This window comes from Gopherus flavomarginatus, chromosome 4 (genome assembly GCF_025201925.1).
Source record: "Gopherus flavomarginatus isolate rGopFla2 chromosome 4, rGopFla2.mat.asm, whole genome shotgun sequence".
Classification (NCBI taxonomy): Eukaryota; Metazoa; Chordata; order Testudines; family Testudinidae; genus Gopherus; species Gopherus flavomarginatus.
The window spans coordinates 107,407,838-107,435,165 of NC_066620.1; the positions used below are offsets into that span (position 1 = coordinate 107,407,838).

Sequence of the window (27,328 nt, forward strand, 5' to 3'; positions counted from 1 at the left end):
GCAGTACTCGTAAGAACTTGGAAAACTCTTCCTATTAACCCTGCAAAATCAACTCTCACAAGTACAACTTACAAAAAAAAAAAAAAGCAAGCTACATATCTGCAGTAGGGGCTCCTGATTCCAGATTCCTCTTCCTTCCAAGCTGGTTCAGGTATCATCATTCATCTGTGCTCCTGGGTCGGGATCCTGGATCCAGTAAATTGATTCTGAGATCCCAGGAATACATCAGGCATCTCCTGGTCCATGGAACAACTGTGTTTCCTCCTCTGCATCCCTCACAATTAAGCCTCAAGATGCTTCTGTGCAGTATCTACCAGCAGATTGGTCTCAGTTCTGAAGATTCAGTCCAGCTCATTGTAAAAAACGAGGCACATTTTCTGCTCTAAGCCAAAGCAGGAGGTCATCATCCTAGGCCTTGTGTTTTTGGTTCCTTTATCTTCTCATGGCCTGTTTGCCAGTCTCACTGGTGCCCATGCCGGCCATGCCTGGCTGCCTTGTCACATGCCAGGATGTGACACATGATCAATTTCAGATAGACTTCTCCCCAGATGGATACCAGAGTGCATACTGCTCTCACATCAGCTGGCAGCAAGTTCACAGGATAGTGTTCCCTGACAATATGCCAGCAACTGATAAATTAGATTACAGAAGTGGGGGCCAAAGGGGGGGGGCGGGGCAAAGTCAAAGTCCAGTGGCTTCAGGAAGCCTCTAACCTGAGCTGTGATGCCCAGGGCTGAAGCCCTTGGGCTTCATCTTTGGGTGGTGGGCCTCAGGCTTTGGCCCCAGGCCCCAGCAAGTCTAAGCCAGCCAATGCAACCTTCTACCATATTATTTTACTGAGGGCATTTCCAGTATATCCTGGGGACTGGCATTCCTTTCAAGAGGAACGGTTTGCTTAAAGAGGTATCATAACCTTAGTCCCAGATTTGGACCTTAGCGTCCAAAATATGGGGGTTAGCATGAAAACCTCCAAGCTTAGTTACCAGCTTGGACCTGGTACTTGCTGCCACCACCCAAAAAATTAGAGTGTTTTGGGGCACTCTGGTCCCCCTGAAAAACCTTCCCTGGGGACCCCAAGACCCAAATCCCTTGAGTCTCACAACAAAGGGAAATAATCCTTTTTCCCTTCCCCCCTCCAGGTGCTCCTGGAGAGATACACAGACACAAGCTCTGTGAATCCAAACAGAGTGACTCCCCCTCTCCGTTCCCAGTCCTGGAAACAAAAGCACTTTCCTCTTCACCCAGAGGAAATGCAAAATCAGGCTAGCAAATTCAACACACACAGCTCTCCCCCTGATTTCTTCCTCCCACCAATTCCCTGGTGAGTACAGACTCCATTTCCCTGAAATTTCCCAGAAAAGAAAACTCATACAGGTCTTAAAAAAAAGCTTTATATATAAAAAAAAGGAAAAATACATACAAATGGTCTCTCTGTATTAAGGTGACAAAATACAGGGTCAATTGCTTAAAAGAATATTGAATAAACAGCCTTATTCAAAAAGAATACAAATCAAAGCACTCCAGCACTTATATTCATGCAAATACCAAAGAAAAGAAACCATATAACTTACTATCTGATCTCTTTGTCCGTACACTTAGAAACAGAAGATTAGAAAACAGAAACTACTTCTCCAAAGCTCAGAGAAAGCAGGCAGACAGACAAAGACTCAGACACAAACTTCCCTCCACCCAGAGTTGAAAAAATCCGGTTTCCTGATTGGTCCTCTGCTCAGGTGCTTCAGGTGAAAGAGACATTAACCCTTAGCTATCTGTTTATGACACGCCCCCCAAATTGCAGACAGTGGGGAAGCTCACTGGCGGTGATTTCCTTCTAGAACTTGAAAATAAACAGATTAATACAACACATGCACCTTTACATATACCACTAAGTATATAACTAACAGACTTCTACATTTTAAGAACACTTTTTAACTACTGAATTCTGGGAAACTCTCATGGGAGAGAGCATCAGCAACTTTGTTAGAAGCTCCTGTGATGTGTTGAATTTCAAAATCAAAATTTTGGAGAGCTAAACTCCAACGAAGAAGTTTCTTGTTGTTCCCCTTGGCAGTATGAAGCCACTTTAGTGCAGCATGGTCAGTTTGTAGTTGGAACCGCCGTCCCCAAACATATGGGCGTAGCTTTTCCAGGGCATACACAATGGCATAGCATTCCTTTTCACTGACTGACCAGTGACTTTCCCTCTCAGACAGTTTCTTGCTGAGAAACACGACAGGATGGAAGTTGTGATCTGTTGCTTCCTGCATGAGCACTGCTCCTATACCACGCTCAGATGCATCTGTGGTTACTAGGAATGGTTTGTCAAAATCCAGGGCCCTGAGCACAGGGTCAGACATGAGCATTGCCTTAAGTTGGGTAAAGGCCTTTTGACACTCATCAGTCCACTTAACGGCATTTGGCTGGGTCTTTTTGGTCAGGTCGGTCAGTGGGGCAGCGATTTGGCTGTAGTGTGGTACAAATCGCCTGTAGTATCCGGCCAAGCCTAAGAAGGATTGGACCTGTTTCTTTGACCTTGGGACAGGCCACTTTTGGATAGCATCCACCTTGGCCTGTAGGGGGTTTATGGTTCCTCGACCCACCTGGTGCCCCAGGTAAGTCACTGTGTTTTGGCCTATTTGACACTTTTTGGCCTTAACAGTTAGTGCCTTGTAGGTGGGAAATTTCCTGTGCTGTGGAGCAATAATTGGCGCCGGGTTGTTAGGGTTGGCTGGCACATGCAGCCCAGCTTTTGCCAAGTCCAGTTCATGTTTTCTCTGTTTTTTCTTCTTTTCATTTTCTTTTTGTTGTTTTTTCATTTCTCGGCGGTGGGCCAACTCTTCTTCTTCTAGTTTTCTTTTGTGTGCTGCCTCTTTGGCTGCCTGTTCTCTTTTAGCTCCAGTTGTCGCCTGTGTTCAGCTTTTTTGAATTGCTCTTCGGCCTCAATTTTTGCCTTAGAAGTCATGATTCCTGTTTTCTTGTGTTGGGGTGCCCTCCGGTGTTTATCTTCTGAACTGCAGGTTCTCTGTTGCCTCCTAAAGTCTGCCTAGCAACAGTGCCTTTAGCTAATCTTCAATGTTAAGTAAACCTGAAAAACCACTTTATTTGCATGTATATAGTGCTGGTAATGACTCTCAATGGGAGAGCTATTGCATGACAAAAGACCCTTAACAGTCTGGTAATGGCTTCTTGCTTAACATGCAAGCCACAAACTGCCAGAGAGAGAAGAAAAAAAAATTATCTTTGGTTCCCTTTTAAAACCAAACTGTTTCTCTCTGCTAAAAAGCCCGTAGCAGAGAAAAGAAAAATATAATATTCCTACTGGCTTCTGGATTTTGTCTATCCCGTAACCGCTGCACACCATATCATAACCTTAGTCCCAGATTTGGACCTTAGCGTCCAAAATATGGGGGTTAGCATGAAAACCTCCAAGCTTAGTTACCAGCTTGGACCTGGTACTTGCTGCCACCACCCAAAAAATTAGAGTGTTTTGGGGCACTCTGGTCCCCCTGAAAAACCTTCCCTGGGGACCCCAAGACCCAAATCCCTTGAGTCTCACAACAAAGGGAAATAATCCTTTTTCCCTTCCCCCCTCCAGGTGCTCCTGGAGAGATACACAGACACAAGCTCTGTGAATCCAAACAGAGTGACTCCCCCTCTCCGTTCCCAGTCCTGGAAACAAAAGCACTTTCCTCTTCACCCAGAGGAAATGCAAAATCAGGCTAGCAAATTCAACACACACAGCTCTCCCCCTGATTTCTTCCTCCCACCAATTCCCTGGTGAGTACAGACTCCATTTCCCTGAAATTTCCCAGAAAAGAAAACTCATACAGGTCTTAAAAAAAAGCTTTATATATAAAAAAAAGGAAAAATACATACAAATGGTCTCTCTGTATTAAGGTGACAAAATACAGGGTCAATTGCTTAAAAGAATATTGAATAAACAGCCTTATTCAAAAAGAATACAAATCAAAGCACTCCAGCACTTATATTCATGCAAATACCAAAGAAAAGAAACCATATAACTTACTATCTGATCTCTTTGTCCGTACACTTAGAAACAGAAGATTAGAAAGCAGAAACTACTTCTCCAAAGCTCAGAAAAAGCAGGCAGACAGACAAAAACTTAGGGTATGTCTACATCTACAATTTTGCAGCGCTGGTTGTTACAGCTGTATTAGTACAGCTGTATAGGGCCAGCGCTGCAGAGTGGCCACACTTACAGCAACCAGCGCTGCAAGTGGTGTTAGATGTGGCCACACTGCAGCGCTGTTTGGCGGCTTCAAGGGGGGTTCGGGGAAGGCGAGAGCAAACCGGGGAAGGAGACCAGCTTCCCCGCAGTTTGCTCTCGCGTTCCCCGAACCCCCCTGCAAACCGCAGGGAAGGAGACCTGCTCGCACGGGGGTTCGGGGAACGCGAGAGCAAACCGGGGAAGGAGACCAGCTTCCCCGCGGTTTGCTCTCGCGTTCCCGGAACCCCCCTGCAAACCGCAGCGAGGAGACCTGCTTGCTCGGGGGTTCGGGGAACGCGAGAGCAAACCGGGGAAGGAGACCAGTTTCCCCGCGGTTTGCTCTCGCGTTCCCCGGAGCCCCCTGCAAACCGCAGGGAAAGAGACCTGCTTGAAGGAGAGGCTTCCTCAGGTATGCTGGGATACCTGCTTATTCCACGGAGGTCAAGAAAAGCGCTGGTAAGTGTCTACACTTGATTACCAGCGCTGGATCACCAGCGCTGGATCCTCTACACCCGAGACAAAACGGGAGTACGGCAGCGCTGCAAACAGGGAGTTGCAGCGCTGGTGATGCCCTGCAGATGTGTACACCTCCTAAGTTGCAGCGCTGTAACCCCCTCACCAGCGCTGCAACTTTGTGATGTAGACAAGCCCTCAAACACAAACTTCCCTCCACCCAGAGTTAAAAAAATCCGGTTTCCTGATTGGTCCTCTGGTCAGGTGCTTCAGGTGAAAGAAACATTAACCCTTAGCTATCTGTTTATAACAAGAGGACACTGCAGTGTCTACTGCAGGGACTGAGGACCTTAATTTTACCTTAGCAACTTGGAGTTTAAAGCTTAACTGAGTGAGCAGAAAAGGCATAATTCATATGAATTTCCTAGGTTTTTTATCAATAAGGGAATTTACTGATGGATGGAAAAAACAATCCTCAGGCTTTTCTCCTTCAATAAAGGGAGAGTTCTCCTGCAAGAAGTGGCAGACTGATTTGTAATAATTTTCTTTGGTAACATTCTGACACATAAGCAACTCTTATAGCAGAACTCATCAGCAGGAACTGGTCTCTTGCAGCACTTTTCTTGCTCAGAATACCATATCTCTCATAACTACCTGATTGGAAGAGGATATTACTACTTCAGTGGTTGAGAAGAAAGAGGATCTAAGCTAATATTTACATCTTGATTGGAGAAAAGTGGAGAACTGTGGACAAAGACTGGTCATTATCTGTGTCCCTCTGGCTGAGGAAGTAGGCCTGACCTTAGGTGGCAGAGTAGGGCTAGGCTGAATAAAGAATTCATCTTGTACTCTAACTTCTACAAAAGATTTAGCCAAGAGGGAAGCTAAGTTAGGCAGGAAGAAATTGAAATCAGCATTAGATGTTCCAAAATTAGACAGACTGAGCTGAGTTGCTTACATTTTTCGTGGACTTCAGCATGGTCAAGAAAGGTTCACTATAACTACTAGAAGTTGAGTGTCCTAGAACAGACAACTCTGAAACCCTCCCATAACAGCAGTTTGGAATCCTGATGGTAGTGGAGGTGAACAGACCAGCAGACATAGCTCTCAATCTATCAAACATTTTCTGCCACTTTCTCAGTTTATCTGCCTTTTGACTCACAAGAAGTTCCTCTTCTCCTGCAGTACACCTCTTTCTACAAAGAAGGAGCAGGAACACACGTCTCAGGTGAGTCTGCATAGTAGGGTACATAACTATCAGACTTCTTAATGTTTTCATGGCATAGCTGCACACCTGGCCCAGACTAAACTTTGTAGATCGCTCAAGCATGCCACTGGGTTTAGTGTAAAGCACACAATTTCTCTGGGGACACACTACTTTTTGGAGATCCTTAATTTCCGGTAATATTCCAGGGATATTACCTTGCTCTAGAGGTATGTGTACTGTAAATATTAGGAAATTTTTGGAGGGGTCAGAAAGAAGGGCCCATGGCAAGAATTCTTGGTGCCAACATTTTAATGCAATATGATTGGTGCTCTGGTTAGCACCTGATGAGAGCAATTCACCCAAGATTTGCAAACAGGTATATTAGAGTGGCATAAATGTTTTTATAGTATGCACAAAGACATGCAAGATGGTATTTGCATCGTGGGCTTATTAACTGTGGTGAATCTAAGAAACCTCACACCAGTACAAAAAGGGTTAAAGAGAGCCTATGGCCCTCCCTAATCCTGCAGCCAATGCCAGGCCTAGAGGGAGAAGAAAAGGAGAGAGAACCTTGCACAGTTCAGAGCTAGCTGCCTCCTTACATGAGAGGAGTATCACTAGGAGCCTGATAGTTAGGACAGCCTCCAGGGAAGAAGCACTGCGTCCCTGAGTGAGGGAGATTACTGAGGAGCACCCAGCAGTGGCTGAGCTGTGAGAATGATATTGTGAGATTAGACACCTCCAATCTTACATCTGTCCTGGGACTGTGGCAGGATGCTACAAAAAGGTCCATAAGGGGGTGCTGCTGGAGTTGAACCACTACACATTATAGTGGCTGTTCCCAAAACTGAAGAGACACAGGAAGTAGCCCAGGGCAGTGGATTTATCTGCACTTAAAATGCTACAGTGGCACAGCTATGCTGCTGTAGCGCTTCAGTGTAGATACTCCCTATAATGATGGGAGGGGTTCTCCCTTCAGCATAGGGAATCCACCTCCCTGAGAGACAGTAACTAGGCTGGCAGGAGAATTATTCTGTCAATCTAGCGCTGACTACACCAAGGGTTAGGTCAGCTTAACTACATTGCTCAAGGGTGTGGATTTTTCACACTACTGAGCATCGTAGTTAAGCTGACTAATTATCTAGGGTAGACCAGATTTTGGACTCTGATGGCTTTGCTGCCATTGCTTCACACAGGGCCCTGGGCTGGAATCTGGTAGAGGGGGAGGGCCCAAGTCCCTCTATCATACCTTCTTAATGACTGAGGTACCTTTGCCAGGGAAGCAAGGGGCCAGAAGTCAGGCATGCCAGCCACTTGGCTTCCTGGTCCTCCGAGCACACTATTACAATCACAATGATGTTTAAAAATAATTTTCAATATCTTGATGGCATCCTCTTTTAACCAGTCATAAGTGGGGCAGAACAATTTACCAATCAATCAGTCAAGTAAATTATGCTTTAAAAAGGGCACTAGAAAATAATTTGTATCCCAGAAAAGAAACTAAGCAAGTCTGTAAGCTTCAGCTTGCACATTGTATTGTAATCAGTAACACACAGTTGTTTTCCATGTATTAAACTGTGTGACAAGTTGGAATGCAGATGGTTTTATGGAACTGGTTTCCTAGGATCTTCAGTAGCAATGCTGTACAAGTAAAGGCAGCCATTTCAAGTCATGGGTGATCTGCTACTTTATCTTCTGCTTTGTGCTGGGAGTCTGAAAATCAGTGAAGTGACATTTACTTACTACTAGTACTGGAACAAACCCTTCATACTGTGTTACTTATTTTTTTTTTCCTAACAAAATAAGGTTAAACCAAAGCAACAGAAACAACATAAATAATCACAGCCAGTTAGATGAACTCAGTCAACCATGGAATAACTTTAGGCATTCATGAAAGGCTCCATATGTTCATGAGCTGAAACTGAGTAGAGAAAAGGAACAATAAAAAATGCTTAACCCAAAAATCAGACCCATTCTTCTGTTTTTAAATTAGAAAGAATATTAAAAACACACTGCCCATGAACCTGACATACCTTTATATGTAATAAAAGAATAAACTGAATGGGCCTTGGCCAGGTGAGTGAAAGCTAGGGCATTTCTTTTTAGATTGCCCCACCCTTTACTTATGCTAGAGTTGACTGGATGCTTTCAAACTTGACAAATCATTTGCATGTGTTTTTTGGATGTTTTCACAGAAACTGCTTGCTCTGTTATTATCAGTTTATCAAGTGGTTACATTTTTCAATAATTTAAATTTCAATGAAAAAAATTGATTTTTCAGAAATTTTCTACTTTCTAACTGATTCCTTTGTTGCTTGTGGATTATGGAATACTTCTCAGTGTGGTATTTTCCCTAATATTAAAATCTTCTCATGCCTAGAGCCAGTGGAAATTGGCAGCAAATTTTCCCTATTCACTGGAATTTTGGCCTTGGATTTTGCAGAAAAATCCACTGGATTTTTAAAAGAAAATTCATACCAAATTGTTTGTTTGTATTGAATAATTTGAAATAAAACTGTTGCCCAGTCTTGTTTTACATTTCTTGTCCCCCCAAAGTTCAGAGCTTTCAGTGCCTACTTGAGATTTTCACATGAACCCTCCCCTGCCTTGGAGACTTTCCACTTCCCCATCAGACATTTTCTCTGTCCTCAACCTCGTGGGCCCCATTCTAAGGACAAAAAATATATTATAGACATAATATTCGATTTTTGGTAAAACGTAAAACTTGAAATTTGTATGGAACGTACTTTCATATAGTCTACCTATGCTTGGTAAGTATCATAGCTGGATGTTTCTATTAGTATACTGCAGAGTGATTATTCCACTGAGAGCAACAGAGAAGTTCATAGTTCTTAAAGCTAATGTTTCTTGGGGTATGTCCATACAGCAAAGAAAAACCTGTGGCTGGCCCATGCCAGCCAACTTGGGCTCACAGAGCTCAGGCTGCGCAGCTGTTTCATTGCATTGTAGACTTCCAGGCATGGGCTGAAGCCCGTGCTCTGAGACCCTGCAAGGTGGGAGGGTCCTAGATCCCAGGCTCCAGCTCATCCCTGAAAGTCTACACAGCAATGAAACAGATGTGCAACCCGAGCCCAAGTCTGAGTCGGCTGGCATGGGCCAGCTGCAGATGTCTAGTAGCTGTGTAGATATACCCACTGTGTCTGCAGACTCAGGCAGAAAGCACTATCAGTTTACATTGAAACTGTTCCCTTACCTGCCAAAAGAGTTCCACCCAACACTTGAGAAAACTCAAGTTCTATAGAAAAGCCCATAAGGAGACCCTCCCGGCACAGAATGGGTAGAAATTCTGCTACATTAACTTCCAGTGGCCTTAGCTGTGACATATTTCTACATACTGTATATGCTGTTTACATTTAACAAGCCTCGCAGAGCTGATCATTTGATTAACCTTATTGTAAAATATGCATCGGCTTGAGTTTTTTAAAAATAATTTTGATGGACAATATCAATTTTTTTCAATTTTTAATCAATTTAAATTTTCACGTTTGTGGGAAGTTAGGGTCAGAATTATTTACTGACAATAGATGTTAAGATTAAGAAGTTAAAGCTTTATAACTGTTAAAACAAATTGTCAACATCACAAATCAAAACATACCAAGTAAATATCCTTGAAGCAAACTCTTAACTTCTCAAGCATTGTTTTTGTCTATCTGTAAATTTTGTATTTGATTTGTCACTTTGTATGTGTGTACAGTGAAATTGATGTTTACCAACATTTACTGATAAAAATCTAATCCTTCAGAGCCTCAGTATAAGATATTTCTTACCGAGAATCTCCTGAAGTATTTTTTCCAAAGGGTACACCGGATGTTTTTTTGGTTCTCTCTGGCATTCCAGCAGAGGACTGCACAGCAGGTCCTTTAAAAGCACAGTACTATATCTCAATAATTTTTACATTAAATTAATTATTGCAAAATACACACATACAACTGCCTGGGTTATACCTCCAATAATCATTAATATAGCTTATTTTTAAAACAGTCTGAAAAGGTGGGGGCGGGGGGAGACAGACCCTGAAAGAAGCGTACTAAGCCCAACAGTGGGAGAGAGAACAAATAGCACCTGGTTTCTAACTTACCCCCCTGCTCTTAAAAAATACTGAATGCCAAATTCAATGCGTTTGGTGCGTTCAAGGGGTTTTCTTGTTCTGCATGGGAAGACTGCCATAGCCTCCATGTTATCATTACTAATTTGTTGTCCCATGCACTTGTATGCTTCAGATAAAGGGATGTCAAAATCAAATAAAAAGAATCAGTGTAAGAGAAGAATGAACAAGTCATAATGTCTACTGACTGCAGTAAGATTAAAAATGTGGGTGCCCCGTGTGGGTCAAAAGAAACCTTGTCATACATACAGATTACACGCCCGCTGACAGCGATGTCCTATCAATAATACTTGGCATTTCATAGCACCTTTCATTCAGGGATCTCAAAGGGCAGAAGGATAATGGGGCCCCTCTTCTTATAATTTGGGTACATACTTATCTTTAAACACTCATTATAAAAGATCTCAGACCGAATTACAAAGAAAAGATTCCAGCGTTTCCAGCCCAATAATGTGCAATTGCAATATATGTAAGAAATGAAATAAAGGACAGCATATATATTGGAATTATAGTGACACCAAGTGGCAAGGGAAATTAATCTCATTCTGCCCCATTCCTTCAACAAGGTCCACTTTAACAGATAGAAAGATTCAGTTTACTAAGCTGTATTTTTATTTCACATTAATATTAAACCTACATCAAGCTTGATTCAACAGATTTCAAATTGCTGCCGTCTACAAAATAACTATTACAGTAGACAGAGGAATAATACTGGTGCAATACCCTTCTCATTACTCTTTTCCTTCTCTTGCTTCTAGTCACAACCTGGTTCTTTGAGAGCAAAAGGAAGATGTTGCAGCAATACTGAATTCTTCATTTAGCAAAATCCTTCACTGCCATTAACCTTACTTCTCAAATAATAGAGCTCAAATGCTAAAAACTAATTCTCTTCCTCAAGGACTACTACTGAAAAAATCTCTCTCTTTAGTTTCACTTTCTGGAATCATGCATTTATTTGCATCATGCTGCAAGTATTGGGGTTCCAAGGCATGCAGGGGAATGTTTACATTTTAAAAATGCCTAGCTCACTTTTAATGCATTTCTAGTCATTTTTGAAAACCCAAAGACTTAGGAAAAAACAAAACCCAAGCTACAAAGGGATACAGACAAGTAATTCTTAAAAACTCTCCAATGCTTCCTACTTGGAAGCTTTAAAACCTCTCCCTCCCTCCTGCATTTCTTTTCTAAAGGATGTTCTAGGGAAGTGAGTTCAGGACTAGGGCTGGTTGAAGATTTTCAATTGAAATGTTGCAATTGGAAAATGGGGTTGTGTCAAAAGTGAAGTTTTTCTTTGGGAAATGATTTTATTGGCATTTTCCATAGAAAAAACTGAAATGATGTTTTTACTTTGGGTTGACAATCTCTGCATCTGCCTTAATTACTGCGGTGCCTTATGGAAGGTGTACTTCTGGGTCCCATAAAGAACCACACTCGTTCAGCCACAGAAGTCCCATGAAGCACTGCAGTATCTCAATAATAAGGAGACACTGTGGTACATTAAGGAAGATGTAATCTGCCCAGGTTGCAGAGGGGACTCAGAACCACAACTACCATGAGACACTGCAGTGGCTCAGCCAAATGCAGAGATTAATGACCACTCAAAACAAAGCATTTGGGCATTTCTGAGTTGAAGTTTTTCATTCTGTGAAATATTTTGCCATTTTAACTTTGTCCTGATTTGGATGAAAAGGAATGTAGAAATACTAGTTTCCAACGGCATGGAAATCCCATTTTGTGATCAGCTCTAGTCAGGACCTCCTGAGTTCTAATTCTGCTTCTGCCACTGACTCAGTCATTGGCCATGGGTCAAGACACTTAACTGCTCTGCCTCTGTTTTCTCACTCTGCACCTCCCAGGATTTTTGTAAGGATTCCATTAGATTTTGTGCAGCACTCTGAAGATGTAAAGTGCTAAGTATATTAGTTCTGTGTGTTTGTCCTTTCCAATGGGGGGGTGGGGAGAGGAGAGGAAGAGGGAGATAGCTGCTCCTGCTCATGACAGAATTAAGCTGAAATCTGAATTTATTGTTCATTTACCAAGTTCTACACGTATAACAACACCTTCCCATCCTAGTCTACAAACAAAGCCATATTTTCTTTGCCAGTCTGTGACTCACTCACGTGATCCAATTACAAACATTGTTACATTTTGTCCACACAGCAGAAGTGTTGCTTAAAAAAAAAAAACCCCACAAATACAACACAAACTACATTTGTGCAGCCACACCAACCATGCTGCCTAACTGACTGTTGTAGTGCATTCTAGGAAAAGTCTCAGAAGCTACTCCATAGTGCTTCAGCAGGTGTTACAGTGCCTGAACAATTTCTACACAGAGCGACACCAAACCACACAGGGGCCAATGCATTCTGGCATGTGCTTTCACAGGAAGGGTCTGATCCTACAAGTTGCTGAACACCCTCAAGGCCCATTGAATTCAATGAGAGCTGAAGGTGCTTGATGCCTCATGAGCTCCTCAGCACCTTGCAGGATTGGGCCCAGACTGCACAGACAGATGGAGTGATGACTGGTTACCATAGATGGCTATCTTCCTGTAACTAGTCTATGCTGCTGGCAGGAGGAAATGCTGTTAGCTGCCGGGGTTCTAAGATAATGTTAACCATGTTGTTGGAGGATACAAACCGCTGTTAGAGCCAGCCGGGTCACTAACTGGGTACAGAGGTGGCTAAAAGTGGTAGTGCAGACAGGGTGATGCTACTCTGTGACATCTGAGTGGTAGCAGTAACTGATGCCCAGTTGCAGAGTAGTAATGACCTTGTGCAAGTATTTCTGAATGTTCACTCACCCAATCGATTGCAACTTTACCTGCAATGGCAGCTTCTTGGGCTCTGTTCTGAAGCAGTGATTCCACAGCACTTGTTAAGGTTGGTTCTCTTCTTTGAGTCATTTGTTGCTTGCCCTGGTGAGGAGAACACAAGCAGTTTGCATCGTTTCATGACAAAACTGACCAGGACTCAACTCCAGGAGAGATTGCGTGGAGGTGTTGAGAGCAGCCCATGTTCTTAATCCCCTCGGAGACAGCAGCAGCAGGCCAGGCAGAGGGCAAGGCCACTAGTACCTTGCGTCTTCCCCAAAGCATTGTTTTCCCATTCAGCCTAAAACAAACAAGACACTCAGAGAAGCAGCCTTTCAGTGACACATGTAGGCATCTCCCTCTCAATGGCATCACCCCTTTGAAACATCCGGTTCTTCAGAAACTCCCTCGATTAGACACTCACCATCTTAACTATGGAGTATTTTAAGACTTTTGGTGGTAGATAAAGAATTTTATCCTCGATTTTTTCCCCTCCATTGCAGAATTTACCTTTCCTTTCATCAGAAAGCTGATCCTCCTCTAAAATTGAAATACTTAAAAGAAAATGAACTGGTGGGCATAACAATAAGATTTTTACTTCGCTGATTACTAGTTACAAACTCTGTCACTTACTCTTTTTTATTAATTAACAATTTATGTTTTAATAAAATCTTTTTTTTTTTAATCTTTCAGGAGAAGTTGTATAAACATTGAATAAATACAGCAGCACAGGTCAAGATACAGAGGATTAACTTCATTTCGGAGGCTACCAAAGAAATTTGGCCTTTGATATATTCCTTAGGATAGTACAGTAGTACTCTGTATCCAGCATGGAAGCTGCATTAGTTTCCATTACTCTACAGTTGCTTTCCTGGAATCCAATTAGAGAAGAGTCTGAAGAAGTTATTTTCTCCTCAGCATTTGCTACCACACTTTTCTGCAACTTCCTGCAGACAGAGGGGTTCTTTTTTGCAGCAACTCGCATGGCATTTAATTAAAAAAAACAAAAATATCATTAACTTCACTGTGGTTTAAAGCTACATATGAATGTGGTTCTTCCTTCCCTACAGCACAACCCATTCTGTCTGGTGAGTCTGTCTGCAAAAAAAACACAAGGCAAATGTGTTACTTACCGGGGCCTGTTTGGCTGCTTTCTGGCCTGGTGCAAAGACACGTCGTGTAGCTTGTTCTTTGCAAAAACTGATATGCCTCTCTGCTGCAGCTTCGTTAAACCTTCTCAAGCAGTAGGGACACTGAATATAGTCTGATTACAACAAAGGAACAGGTATGTTTGAATCAACAGCTTATAAGATATTGAGAGAAAATTGGCTACTCTCTGGGAGACTAGAGCTCAGGAGACCTGGGATCAATTCCCAGGTTTGCCTGCCCTGCCAGGTGACCTTGGGCAAGTCGCTTCCCCTCACTGTGCCTCAGTTTCCCCATCAATGCTAAGAACTGCCCTTGGCAAAATTCCACACACCTTGGCAACTATGTTGATTTGATCTGTTTGTTGTAGGGATGAAGGTGGGTATCATGATCAATTGCAAAGTGTTGAGATTCTTGTTGTTGACATACAAGGTTTGGTCCAAAGCCCACTGAAATCAATGCAAGTTTCTCTCCCCTCTGATATTGCACTACAAATCTCTATTCTGCATTCACTGAGCACAACTGGAGTTCCACATGCGGAATGAATGCAGAGTGGGCAAGAGAGCGCTATGGTGAGGCTGTGTAGCCTGGATCAGAGAGTAGCATTCCTTCACATAAATGTGGAGGATTATAGTAGAGGATTATATTATGCTTGGTTTAAAAAATTTTTTTTTGAATAAAACTCTAGAAAAATCTGCCATTTTTCTGTTAAATGTCTATGTGATTAACCGAAAGGATTACTGTACTATATACTATAGCAGGGGTGAGCAAACTTTTTGGCCCGAGACATTGCAAAATTGTATGGAGGGCCAGGTAGGGAAGGCTGTGCCTCCCCAAACAGCCTGGCCCCCGCCCCAACTGCCCCCCTCAGAATCCCCAACCCATCCAACCCCCCCTGCTCCCTGTCCCCTGACTGCCCCCCAGAACCTCCACCCCATCCAACTGCCCCTGGGGACCCCCTGCCCCTTATCCAACCCCCAACCCACTTACTATGCTGCTCAGAGTAGCAGAAGCTCGCAGCCCTGACGCAGCCAGTCACACCGCCCACGCTGCCGGGCAGGAGCGGCAGGCTATACCACTGGCAGCGCAGCAAGGTGAGGCTACAGGGGGAAAAGGGACAGCGGGGGAGGGGCCAGGGGCCTGCTTCCCCGTCCGGGAGCTCAGAGGCTGGGCAGGACAGTCCCGAGGGCCAGATGTGGCCCGCAGGCCATAGTTTGCCCACCTCTGTACTATAGTTTCAACCAATTTGCCTGGTACTGAAGTTAGGCTTGCCAGCCTGTAAGCATCAGGATTGCCTGTGGAGCCTTTTGTAAAAATCAGCATTACATTTGCTATCCTCCAGTCATCTGGTACAGAGGTACATGAGTTAATTCAGTGTAAATTAAATGGAAGAATAAACGAAAGTATGTCTGCAACTAGGGTCATTGATTTAAAAAAGGAAAACTTTAACTAATTCCCTGAATTTTTTAGGGAAGTTGCCTGGACTGAAGAACTCGGGGATCTGAATATAGAGGAGCCTTGGAATTATTTTAAGTCAAAGTTGCAGAAACTATCTGAAGCCTGCCTTCCAAAGGGGGGAGGAGGGGGGCAAGAAGAGAGGGAAAATCTCATACAGAAGGGTTGCAAGACCAAACTGGATCAACAAGCACCTCAAAAGCCTACAAGGAATGGAAAAAGTGAGGGATCAGCAAGGAAAGCTACCTCTTAGAGGTCAAAAAATGTGAGGATAAAGTGAGAACTGCGAAAAACCTTACAAAGGACATTAAAACCAATAGTAAAAAAGGTTCTTTAATCTCTACCCCATCCTCCGTGCTTAGCAGTCCCACTTTTTTTTTTCTTTTTAGTTATATGGTTAAAGATAATTCTAGGTAGGGCCCAACATCTAAACAAATACTTTGCCTCAGTATTAAAATAACCAGAATGAGGAGCTTGGGGACAATTACAGGGTGGCTATTTGGAACAAGGATATTAAAGGAGAAATTACCAGATCCAAGGTGAAAGCAAAACAAACAGCTTAATGAGAACAAATTGGGGGGCCCAGCTAATCTCCATCCAAGAACATTAAATGAATTGGCACATGAAATTGCAAGCCCAATAGCAAGGATTTTTAATGAATCTGTAAACTCGGGGGTTATACCCTATGACTGGAGAATTGCAAATATAATACATATATTTAAATTAAAGGATCATTAGTTTGATCTCAGTTGTATGCCAAGTCTTAGAACAAATTCTGAAAGAGAGTAATAAAAGACAGAGGTAAACAGTAAAGGAGATAAAAAACAACACAGTTTTACAAAAAAGGTAGACCAACCAGTTCTCTTTCTTTGAGAATATCTTCAATTTTCTAGACAAAGGAAATGCAGTGGATCTAATCTATCTGGATTTCAGTAAAGCATTTGATATAGTTCCACATGGGAAATTATTAAATTGGAGAAGATGGGGATTAACATAGAATTGAAAGGTGGGTAAGGAACTAGTTAAAGGGGAGACTACAATGAGTCATACTGATAGCTCACCTATCAGGCTGAAGGGATGTTACCAATGGAGTTCCTCAAGGATCAGTCTTTTGACCATTAATGACCTTGAAACAAAATATGGGAATGTGCTAATAAAATGTATGGATGACACAGGTTGGGAGATATTGCCAATACAGAGGAGGATGGGAATGTCACACAAGAAGATCTGGATGACCTTGAAAATGGGAGTAGTAGAAATGGGATGAAATTTAATAGTTCAAAGTGTAAGGTCATGTAGTTAGGGACTAACAAGAGTTTTGCTACAAGCTAGGGATTTACCAGTTGGAAGCAACAGAGGAAGAGAAAGACCTAGGTGTTTTGGTCTAACACAGATGACTAAGAGATGCCAATATGACATGGCCATGAAAAAAATGAATGCAATCCTAGGATGCATTAGGCAAGGTATTTTCAGTAGAGACAGGGAAGTGTTACCACTGTACAATGCACTGGTAAGACCTCATCTGGAATAGTGTGCACAATTCTGGTCTCTTATGCTTACGAAAGATGAATTCAAACTGGAACAAATGAACAGAAAGGCTATTAGGATGATCAGAGAAATGGAGAACCTACTTTACAAGAAGAGTAAATTGGAAAAGACCATGGTGGGTTTTTGCCTTCCTCTGCAGCATGTGTCACTTACTGGTTTGAACTAGAGTAAATGGTAGATTCTCTGTAACTTTAAGTCTTTAATGATTTGAGGACTTCAGTGACTCAGACAGGGGTTATGGGCCTGTTGAAGGAGTGGGTGAAGTTCTGCGGCCTGTGATGTGCAGGAGGTCAGACTAGATTATCACGATGGTCCTTTTTGGCCTTAAAGTCTATGAGAAGCAAGAGGCTCAACTTTCAAAGGTGCTGAGCACCCACACCTCCCTCACTGACCCCTGAAAATCCAAAAGGTGACATTCATCCCAATGCAGAGGGCCAGCATGAGGCCTATGCCTGACTTACAGTTTATTCCAAGCGGTAAGGGGTGAATTTCACCCTTTGTTAGTCAATGCCAGTCAGGACTAGAACCCAAGCATCCCAACTCCCACACCAGAGCTCTGCTACTAGACTGATGAGTTGCTACCATTAAGGTTGAAAGGCCCAATTATTTTTCTTCCTCTGCAATTCAACTATGTTGCTCTACTTCTCCCTGATGCTACTACTCACTGAATGCAGAAACCCTCTTTAGCTGCTCCCAGGGCTGCTCCTAATTCATGCTCTGCTCCACCACTACATTTTAAAAAACAATCAGGAATCAGTGAATTAATGTTCACCTTGGATTGTGCAGAATGGAGTAAAGCTGAAGCCCATCTGTGAATAACACGAGCTCACTGTTTTACCAAAGATAAGCAAGCACAAGAGTAGCAGTAAGTGAAACTAAATCACAAACCTGGATTGATGCTTGGAGGTGGAGGAAGAGGAAGGGGTCGGCCTTCTTTCATGGCTTTTGCGACTTGCTTGGCTGACTGAATAGCATTAAAGTCCTCATGCAGCTGTCTCCAGTTAGATTTCTTTTCTGGTTGTTTCTGTAAAGGAAATGTATTGCAACAAAAACTGTATATATATCCCTCTATTGGGATATATAAAGACTTTGACTGAGAGTTCTTTTCTAAATAGAATTTCAAGAGGAAGAAGAAATATTAAAAACAGAACAAAATCTTAGCAAGACTCAGGAAAGTGGATTTGACCTCTCTCTCCATCCTCACAAGTTAACCAGTGCTTCAAGGGACCAATAAAAGAATAGCCACTCATATCAAGACATTTAGGTCACAGAGGACTATAGTTTATACTGGATGAAATATGAAAGTTAGCATGGCAATCACTTCTCCCCCCTCCCTTTTGATCTCCTCTTATATTTTTTGCCTCTTTCCTCAAATTAGTCAAAGTCTGAAATTGGATTCTGCATAGTCTACTGCTGTTACTAGATCATCAGCCCTGGCTGGGATGATTTAGTTGGCATTGGTCCTGCTTTGAGCAGGGGGTTGGACTACATGACCTCCTGAGATCTCTTCCAACCCTGATATTCTACGATTCTATGATAAAGAGCACACAACCATAGTACTGGTATCTGTGAGATAAATGCTGTGTGTGTGCCCCAGTCCTGCTTAGACCCTATGGCTACCACAGCAATGTAGATAATGATCTTCCTTAAATAAAGGAATAAAAATTGCTTACTGTTTGAATTTAATAGCAATGAAGGGCTGCAGCTTTGTCCTTGGGACTTCATAGGCCACAGATGGCTCTTGAGCTAAACCTTGATCATTCCTGCATTAGATCAGTGTCCTACCATCACTTCCTCTCACGGACCTAACTAGCGAGGAAGCTGTCAGAAGCTCGTATGTCAGGGGTAGACAACCTGTGGCACGGGTGCCGAAGATGGCACGCAAGCTGATTTTCAGTGGCACTCACACTGCCCAGGTCCTGGCCACCAGTCCGGTGGGCTCTGCATTTTAATTTAATTTTAAATGAAGCTTTGTAAACACTCTGAAACCTTATTTACTTTACATACAACAATAGTTTAGTTATATATTACAGACTTATAGAAAGAGACCTTCTAAAAAGGTTTAAAATGTATTATTGGCACACGAAACCTTAAATTAAAGTGAATAAATGAAGACTCGGCACACCACCTCTGAAAGGTTGCTGACCCCTGTTGTACGTTATTCATATATTTTCTTTTTAAGGAAGACGCCTATAAGAACTGAGGCCTCCATGTGTTCCAAAAGGTTTCACTGTACAACAGCATGGCTCTTGCACCAGAGGAAGCCTCAAGTTAGGGGAGGCAACAAGCCACTTATTAGCACTTGATAAAGAACAAAGGCTAGGGCTGAGGACAGGGGAAGGCAAGAACAAAGCCAGACCCAGTCAAGGAGACAGCGTTCCAGAGAGAATGCCACACACAGTGAAGAACGCTAGGCTCATTCAGGACACCCATTCATTGCTGGAGTGAATGACAACATTCGTTGACCAAAAATATTAGAATGAAGTCAACATGCCTGCTACAATTTCAACGATACCTTTGGTGGTGGCTGTTTCTTCACTGAGGGAATTTCAGTTCCCTGCAGTCTCTGTTTCAAAGAATTGAAAGTTTTGCGCTTTTTGTTGAAGACTTTCCTGCATATTGGCTCGTGCCTTAACTGGGATGCAAAGAAAAAACAAAATCTTATGGCAAAGACCTTATGTTTTCCTAATGCTGCTTCTGTCTAAGATAATTGTAATTATTTCTGCCACACTCTGGAATATTGCTAGTTGAGAGAAAGCACAAATAACCTATTCACACCCCAAGGCAGGTCAGTACTCTGAATACTGATCAGATCAGTTAGTCTTTTTTCACAATCATAGTGAAAATTCCTTTCAACATCTGTGTTTAACCTACTGGCATTTACTGCCTCCCGCCTCCCAACCCTCACAATTCCCCCATAGATGCATAAAACTTAAAGTAGAGGGAAAAGCGCCTTTGTTTTACCAGAACATCTTGTGCAAAATGTCTTCCACAGGTTTCACAAGCTAGCAAATCTTGACTTCCGGCAGCTGTATAAAATTCAACATATCAACTATTATTAGTTTCAAAGGATTTCTTATCCCCCTCCCCCCAATCAATGGTAAGAGTAGGCCCTATGATTTCTGGAACTGGTTGTATAAAGGGCACTTTCGCACAACGGAAAGTCACCTGTGGGTTTTCTCTTTCCCTCTTTTGTGATCTCTTCATCTCAGTGGTGGGATAAATTCCATACCCTACAGGCCTCCATTTCCTCTGTTTGTCTTACCAATTGGAGGGGCCAGCTTCACCATTTCCATATGACAGTTATTTTACAGTTTAATATAAGAAATGTTAGGGGTTACCATTCAACTGAAGACTTATCAAGTGGCACATTTAGATACTAGGATGATAAATGCCTAAATGGATAAAATTCTAACTTCGGCTCTAAGCCAACTGATCTTCTCCTATATACTTGTTCTAACATCCTACTCTCTGCTATTGAAGATCAGCATCTTTAGCCTGTCAGTTTCTCTGACATCTCACCCTCTGAGCTGTTGGCTTCCTCCCCAATCCTGCTCCTTTCCCACTGCCCAATGGAAGGAGAAGCTCATGAGTTCCCCTCCCTCCTGCCCAGCTGCCAGCTCTGTTTTAACTCTCTGCTGTCTCTGGCCTATTGCTTTTCCTGTATTTGTTCTGTGCCTGAGAAAGGAGTGATGGACCGGTCATGTTCTGACTCTGTGGAAATGGCGTAGCGTGCGGACAAACACAAGAGCCATGTTTAAGCACCAACTGGAGAATTCTTCAGCCAGAAAATTCCTATCTTTATTAAACACTCAGCTGCAACACATCCTGGTCTTCTCTGGAGGACTATGAATGCTATAAATCCATCACATCTCCCTTTCTTTATAATAGAAGATTAAAGACTAAGACAACATATACATCCCCCCACCCACCCCCCAGTTCAAAATGAACTTTAGCCCCTTATCAATTGCATTTAGAGTAGTGCAAATAGTTTTAAAGGAATTAAATAGTCCTGAGCAGTATTCTAAAGTTCAAATCTTTGAAGGGATCTGATCAGTCTTCCAGGCCATGTTCTTATTTCCATATTGAGTTTGTGCAGGGAGTTCCCTGTGGAGGAGGATCACTTCCCAAAGTACCTGCAGGTTCCAGATCCTCTCTTTATTATCAGGAAACACTGCAGATGAACCCGATCCCGCCAGAGAAATACTGGCAGAGTTCCTGCTAGGTAGGATGTGGGAATTTCTGCCAAGTTCTGGGAGCTTTTAAACCAAACTTTGTTCCCTGGTGTCAGTTCAAGGAGTGCTTTTGTTCTGTGCTGAACATTCAAATTTCGTTGTTACTGAATTTTTATTTTGGTATACTGTTTTTTAAATTTCTTCAGGTTGGACCACTTAGGTTTAAGCTGAACCAGGTAAAGGCATCCTAAATCATCTTTCCATCAGAAGTTCTGCAGGAGATCGGTCAACACTGTCTGAACTATATGCCAAGGAATGCTTTATGTAGGTCCAGTGATTTTTGCAGAAGTCTTTTTAGCAGTGTGGACTTTCTCTGCACCTCCCCATTACTCTAAGGTAATGTGGACTACTAGTATAATGTTCAAAATTAAAGTCTGGTGCAAATGGTAGGAAGGTTTCAGAGGTAAACTGAGGCTCATTATTAGATATAAGGACCTTCTGGAGCTCCATATCTTGAAAGTACTGACTTTGGTTTCTGGATGACCTGTGCTGATGAAGTCTGTCAAGATAACTGGAAAAGTAATAAATCAACTACAATAATGCATGTGTGCCCTTTCCAAAAAGGCAAATCCGTGACTAACTACTGCCAAGGTCTGTCAGGCAGCTCTGCAGAGAGTAATGGTTCTGGTGATTTCCCCCTCCCACACTCCTATTATACATATCTTGCAGCCCTCTACTAAAGTCTGAATTTGCCTACTCAGACCAGGCCACCATATGGCTTGTTATGCATGTGCTCCGCTTGTTTATACTTTGGAGTCAATGGATTTTGGCAAGCATCTCTTTCTGAAGTACCACAGGGATAAGAATGCATTGTCCTTTCAGAAACACCATCTGCTGTCTGAAGGTCATTTTGGTCCTACCAATATGGGTCTGCTGGAAGATGACTCCTTTGACCTCACCTTCTTTGGCAGAGTTGAGTCAGTTTCTGGCAAGTCTCATCCTTTAGTTGTTCATCTCTAATTTTTTGATGTTAGCTGGCAGATGCTAGAATTGCTGCCAGAATGAGGTCATTAAAGCCTTTGACGACATCTTACAGCAGAAACATCGTTGGAGTCAGGTAAGGTGAGCAATGCTTTCAGTTTGTTGGAATCCAGCTGAATTCCCTGTTTGCCAAGCATGAGTCCCATAAATTTTATCTGCTTCTTTCCAAATTCACATTTCTCAGACTGAGCTTGTTGAAAATGTCTCAAAACTGCATGAAATCACTCAGCATTCATTTTTATCTCTACCATATACCAAACACATCTGCATTGCAAAGAATACCAGACAAACCTGACACAAGCCAAGACAGTCTTTTTGGAAATGCTTTGGTGCTGAAGATATGCCAAATGGAAAACGATTCAAATGGTACCTTCCAAATAGGGAGGAGTATAGTTAACAGACTCTTTAGCAAGGGGCATTTGCTAGAAGGCTGGGATAGCATCTAACTTTAAGACTCGTGTTAAATGCAGGAACCATGCGTCTTTATATACACATGCTTTTATTAAGTTGTCTAAGACCCACACAAATTGAGATTTTGCCAGTGGGCTTTGGCATACAGCCACCCTCCACACTAGTCACGGGGGGGAGGGAGGGCTCTTGCCCAGACAACTGGACTCCACTTTTCCAGTCTTCTTTGACTTTCCCTACCAAAGCTTTAGAAATGCAGCATGGGGCTGTGAAAGCAAAGGGAGTGGTTGATGGCAATCAATCAGTTTTATGTTGTACTCCTGACAGCTTCCCTAGCATGGTGCAGACATGTGGATACACCTCCTGTATACTTTGCTTTGTGCATTAGTACCAAATCTCTGTACAACTTCTCATGAGTGATGTACCCAGATACATGGATGCTAATATCTAAACTATTCTTAAATTTATTCAGCTAAATTAGGGTTATTGCTGATTATGTGCTCTATGTATCATGTGACTTAAGAACAACTTTGTAGTTGTGGATAATCTAAGCACTATATCCAGATGTACAGGCCCTCTTCTCGACCTATGTATTACATAATTATTTTAACATTATCTTTAATAAAAACGTTAAATGTACTCATTGTGAGAGGTTAGCAACTCTAGAGCCTGAAATGTAGGGGCAAATACAGCACAAGTACCCTGATGTGGAGTGGCCACCTGCAGGCAGTTAATCTTCCATGGCAATTCAAATCCTTGGCCTCTTTACTGACTTTGCACACAAGCATGCCAATTTTGCTAGTGGAGACACTGATAGTTCTTAAGGGAAAACTGACTGCAACAGTTTATTTTCCATAGGCCAAAACAGTAATCAGGCAATAGCACTTAGTTTTCAAAACAAATTTCAAGAAGTTTAAGATTTGAAACTCTTTTTCAAAAGAGCGAGAAAATTCCTACCTCTTCCTTCCCACACCAGAAAACCACGAAAGTTTGGGTTTTTTTGAAAGTGAGATAAAGTACTGTTTTACTTCCCTCCCCCTGACTTTTCTTGTGGGAAAATAAGTTCACCAGTGAGAAAAAGGGGGAAAAACTCTGTAAAACCTAAACCATTTTCTGAAACAAAAAAATTAAAAATTTTTATTTTGAGCAATTCCATTTTGAATTCTCATACTACAAAAATGTGTATGAAACAAAAATCAAATTATTAGTATTTTTAACTTAAAAACAACCACCTCCAGTGACCATGCAGGAATCAAGTCTTCTACACAGAGCTGAAAGGCTCTCTAGGCAGTTATCTAGTCACCCATGAACCATCTTTAACAAGTGCTAATGAGGCTTTAGATAAAACCTAGAACAAGGAGTGGTGTAACTAACATTTGTAAAGGTGTTGACTTTTGATTTCTCTAGTATTTTAATATCTGGAATGTCATGTATGAGACTGGAACAGTAACTTGTATAAGCAAAAGCTGAAATTGCCCTATACACTATGAAACAAAATGTAGGGGTACCTTTGATTCAGACTACAAAGGAAATCAGTATTCCAAAACCATTTACTGAGATTGAAGTAGACATGATTTTCCTCATGCTGCCTTCAGCATGGCAAAGAACAAGGTCATTCTATGACATCATAATGGAAGAGTGGAGATGTGATACAATACAGAAAGTATGTCACTACAGAGATTACAGCTCACCAAAAAAAGGAGAAGCTGGATGCCCACACTGAGGTTTTGCTTTATTCCAATCCTTTTCATTCATAAGCCACATAAAAAAAATTAGGATCCTTAATGATGCAGTGACTCAGTCACCTTGAAGATGATTGCCTGTATTTTTAAAAGCAGTAAGACACATTGTTATTACAAATGTGACACAGCCTTTTTTCTTTTGTGACAAGATTTAGCAGATGCATTAAATAATTTTCAAGAAATATTTTTATTTCATAGCAGATAAGTAATGTTCACTTGCAAGTTAATTTTGTATTAAGGGGCTAGCAGAAGTTTAGTATTTGTTCAAATAGCTGGGAGTGATCCAGACTAAAGCCAAGTAGTAGGTTTATTAATAAGGATATATGTATAACGGCATATCAGCTAACAGCCTGTACCACAACCCCAGTAAGTTATAAGTTTGCATATATTTAAACACAAGCCACCTCTCTATTTTTAAAGTTATGCTGTACCAAACCCAGTACAGAAGATAACTGCAGGCATTTTGGGAAGCCATAAATGTTTGATCAGTTCCATGCATACAAGTATAAGCTAAACATAAAACTTCACTTCATATTCCTAATAGTATCCTTATGATCTTTCATGTCATAAGACTATCTGGCGGTACAAGGAAAGAAGAGATTTCTGATGGAAGCAAAACCATTTTCAAGTGCTCTTGACTAGGTGCTTATAAGAGCTGGTCAGTGCCAGCTTAAAGCTGTATACTGAAAAGTCAGGGATCCAAAGAACAGAGCAAAGGGGTGAGGGGGGCATGAAGTATTTCTCCTATGACTTTAGGGAATACCTGAAAAATTCCTAGGTGCCTAAACATGTTCTTATAGCAAACTGCAAACTTGATTATACAAAATGAAAAATATGCCCTAAAAAATCCAAAACACTATTCATGTACAATGTCAAAATCTAACTAATCTAAACTTGGGCATTAGTTATGTTAAACTAAAACATGACAGTGGCAAGTAGAGCTGTGGAGGATGGAAATTCCATTTTGAGGATTATTAATTTCATTTTCATTATAATTTGGAAAAGCCTGCAAATTCAAAATTCTCTACAGAAGATTGACAAAATAAATAATTGAATACAAAATACAATTTTCAAAACAAAGTACTATAGTTTCAAAGTGAAATATCAAAAAGGTTTCATTTTGAAACTGTCAGAATGTCAGTGTTTTCTTTCAAAATAAAATTTCAGTGAAATTGACATGAGTTTGCTAAGCATCTGAGTTTTGATTGAACTGCATTTATCAAGGGGAAAATGGTTCTCAAAGTTTTCTTTCAAACCAACAACAGTACCATGTCTTACCACAACACACATCTGATTTCATATCAATCTCTCTGCACTGAGCACAGCATTAGGCAAAAACCAGTAGATTGGTTGAGTGTACCTGTAAAGAGGTCCACCCCGCCTCCCATTTATGGCAGGAGGGGAAACAAAACAAAAACACACAGGACTTGCAGGTGTAAGGGTCTGCACGTGATCTCACTGAAGCGAAGGCAAGGTTTTCCACTCAGCAGCATGAGACTCTTAGCAAGTTTTTTTATTGCAGCAGTGATTAGGAAAAGAATACCGATGCATATATAGTAACTTGATTACAACAATTAGCAGTGACATTGTTAACAATGGAGGACCAAAAGTAGTTCTATAACCTTTAGGTCTATTCCATTAGCTCTCCTCAATTTAATTGTTTCTAACCAACATCTTTTTAACCTCTATTCCACCCACTGTTCTCTCCCTTTTAAAAACTCTTGACTTCCCCATTGTGTCTTGCTTCCTGCTCTGGCCTGCTCTTTTTATCCTTACCTTTTATTTTTGCTCTATAGAGATGATAAACCAAGAGAGAAAGGAAATAATACAGTAATAAGCAGCAGTGGGAAAAATAGGCCTGCTTCACCTTACTATAGGCAACTAGAGCATAGAAACATTCCCAAACTGGCTTATAGGATATTACCAACATTCTCAAGGCATAAAGCAAGGCATATCAGGACACTGACTGTGGCAAATCAAATATCAGAATAGCTAAAGAAATTGTGATTACTCTTTAGGTATGTAGGACAAAATAAATTAAGATTTTCTTGCTTGATCTGGCTCAGAGTTTTGGCAGCAAAGCCTAGCTACAAGCAGAATATCCTTTTTCGTGACTTCCCATCTCTGCTTCAGCAACTGAACATAATATCCAACTGCAGAGGATTATGGTTTGTGTACGTTAGAAGATAGATCATAGTTCTCTTTTAGAGCATGTGGCAATATTTCTAATAAACTCTAACCCACAAAATTACACTTTACTCACCTGTTCCATGCAGCTGACTCATCTCTATATACAAATTACTCAAGTTCCCTCTTTAAACACGTTCAGGAAACATAGGTACTAGGTGGTCAACTTTTACTTACACAGTTCAAGTGCTTGCAACAATCCAAGCTGCCAGTTACTAGCAACCAAATAATTAACAATTATGACACATACATCCTGCCCTATCCTATGATATACATGAAAACTAGTATAGCTAAAAGTCAAATGAAAGCATGAACAAAGATGTTTTTGTCATACAGGATTTCTACAATTTTTTCCCCCCAGATATCATAATTAGGTGGGGTAATTTCTACAGATTTGGTTAATATAGAATGTAGGAAGAGATTTGAGAGAAAAGGAAACTGCTTTTAGGTTTGAATTTCAATAGTTCAATCTCACAAGCAGCAATAGATGTTATAACCAAAGCACTCTGAATAGTTTCTATACACAGAGGACTCACACTGCTTTCTGCTCACCTTCATTTAGTGTTCATAAGGACAACAGAAAGGGAAATGTACGTACTGCTGTGTCAGTTCATACTAGGGACAGGGCCGGCGCTTCCATTTAGGCGACCTAGGTGGTTGCCTAGGGCACCAGAATTTGGGGGTATGGCATTTTGCCACCCTCGGCAGCAATTCGGTGGCGCGGGGGGGTCCTTCCGTGCTCCGGGTCTTCGGCGGCAATTCTGCGGTGGGTCCTTCACTCGCTTTGGGACCCGCCGCTG

General features: G+C 41.7%; 1 protein-coding gene across 1 annotated transcript; it reads right to left on the reverse strand.

Annotated features, from left to right (window-relative positions):
- Window positions 1–8,414: 8,414 nt before the first annotated feature.
- ZC2HC1B (zinc finger C2HC-type containing 1B) lies at window positions 8,415–27,311 on the reverse strand. Its single transcript, XM_050949908.1, has 8 exons — window positions 26,605–27,311; window positions 19,940–20,004; window positions 19,491–19,610; window positions 17,864–17,999; window positions 13,960–14,090; window positions 12,838–12,931; window positions 9,677–9,767; window positions 8,415–8,556 (listed from the first exon to the last, which is right to left on the reverse strand). Exons 1-8 carry the CDS (start codon window positions 26,624–26,626, stop codon window positions 8,475–8,477), a joined length of 741 nt encoding a protein of 246 aa, XP_050805865.1. The 5' UTR covers window positions 26,627–27,311; the 3' UTR covers window positions 8,415–8,474.
- Window positions 27,312–27,328: the final 17 nt, after the last annotated feature.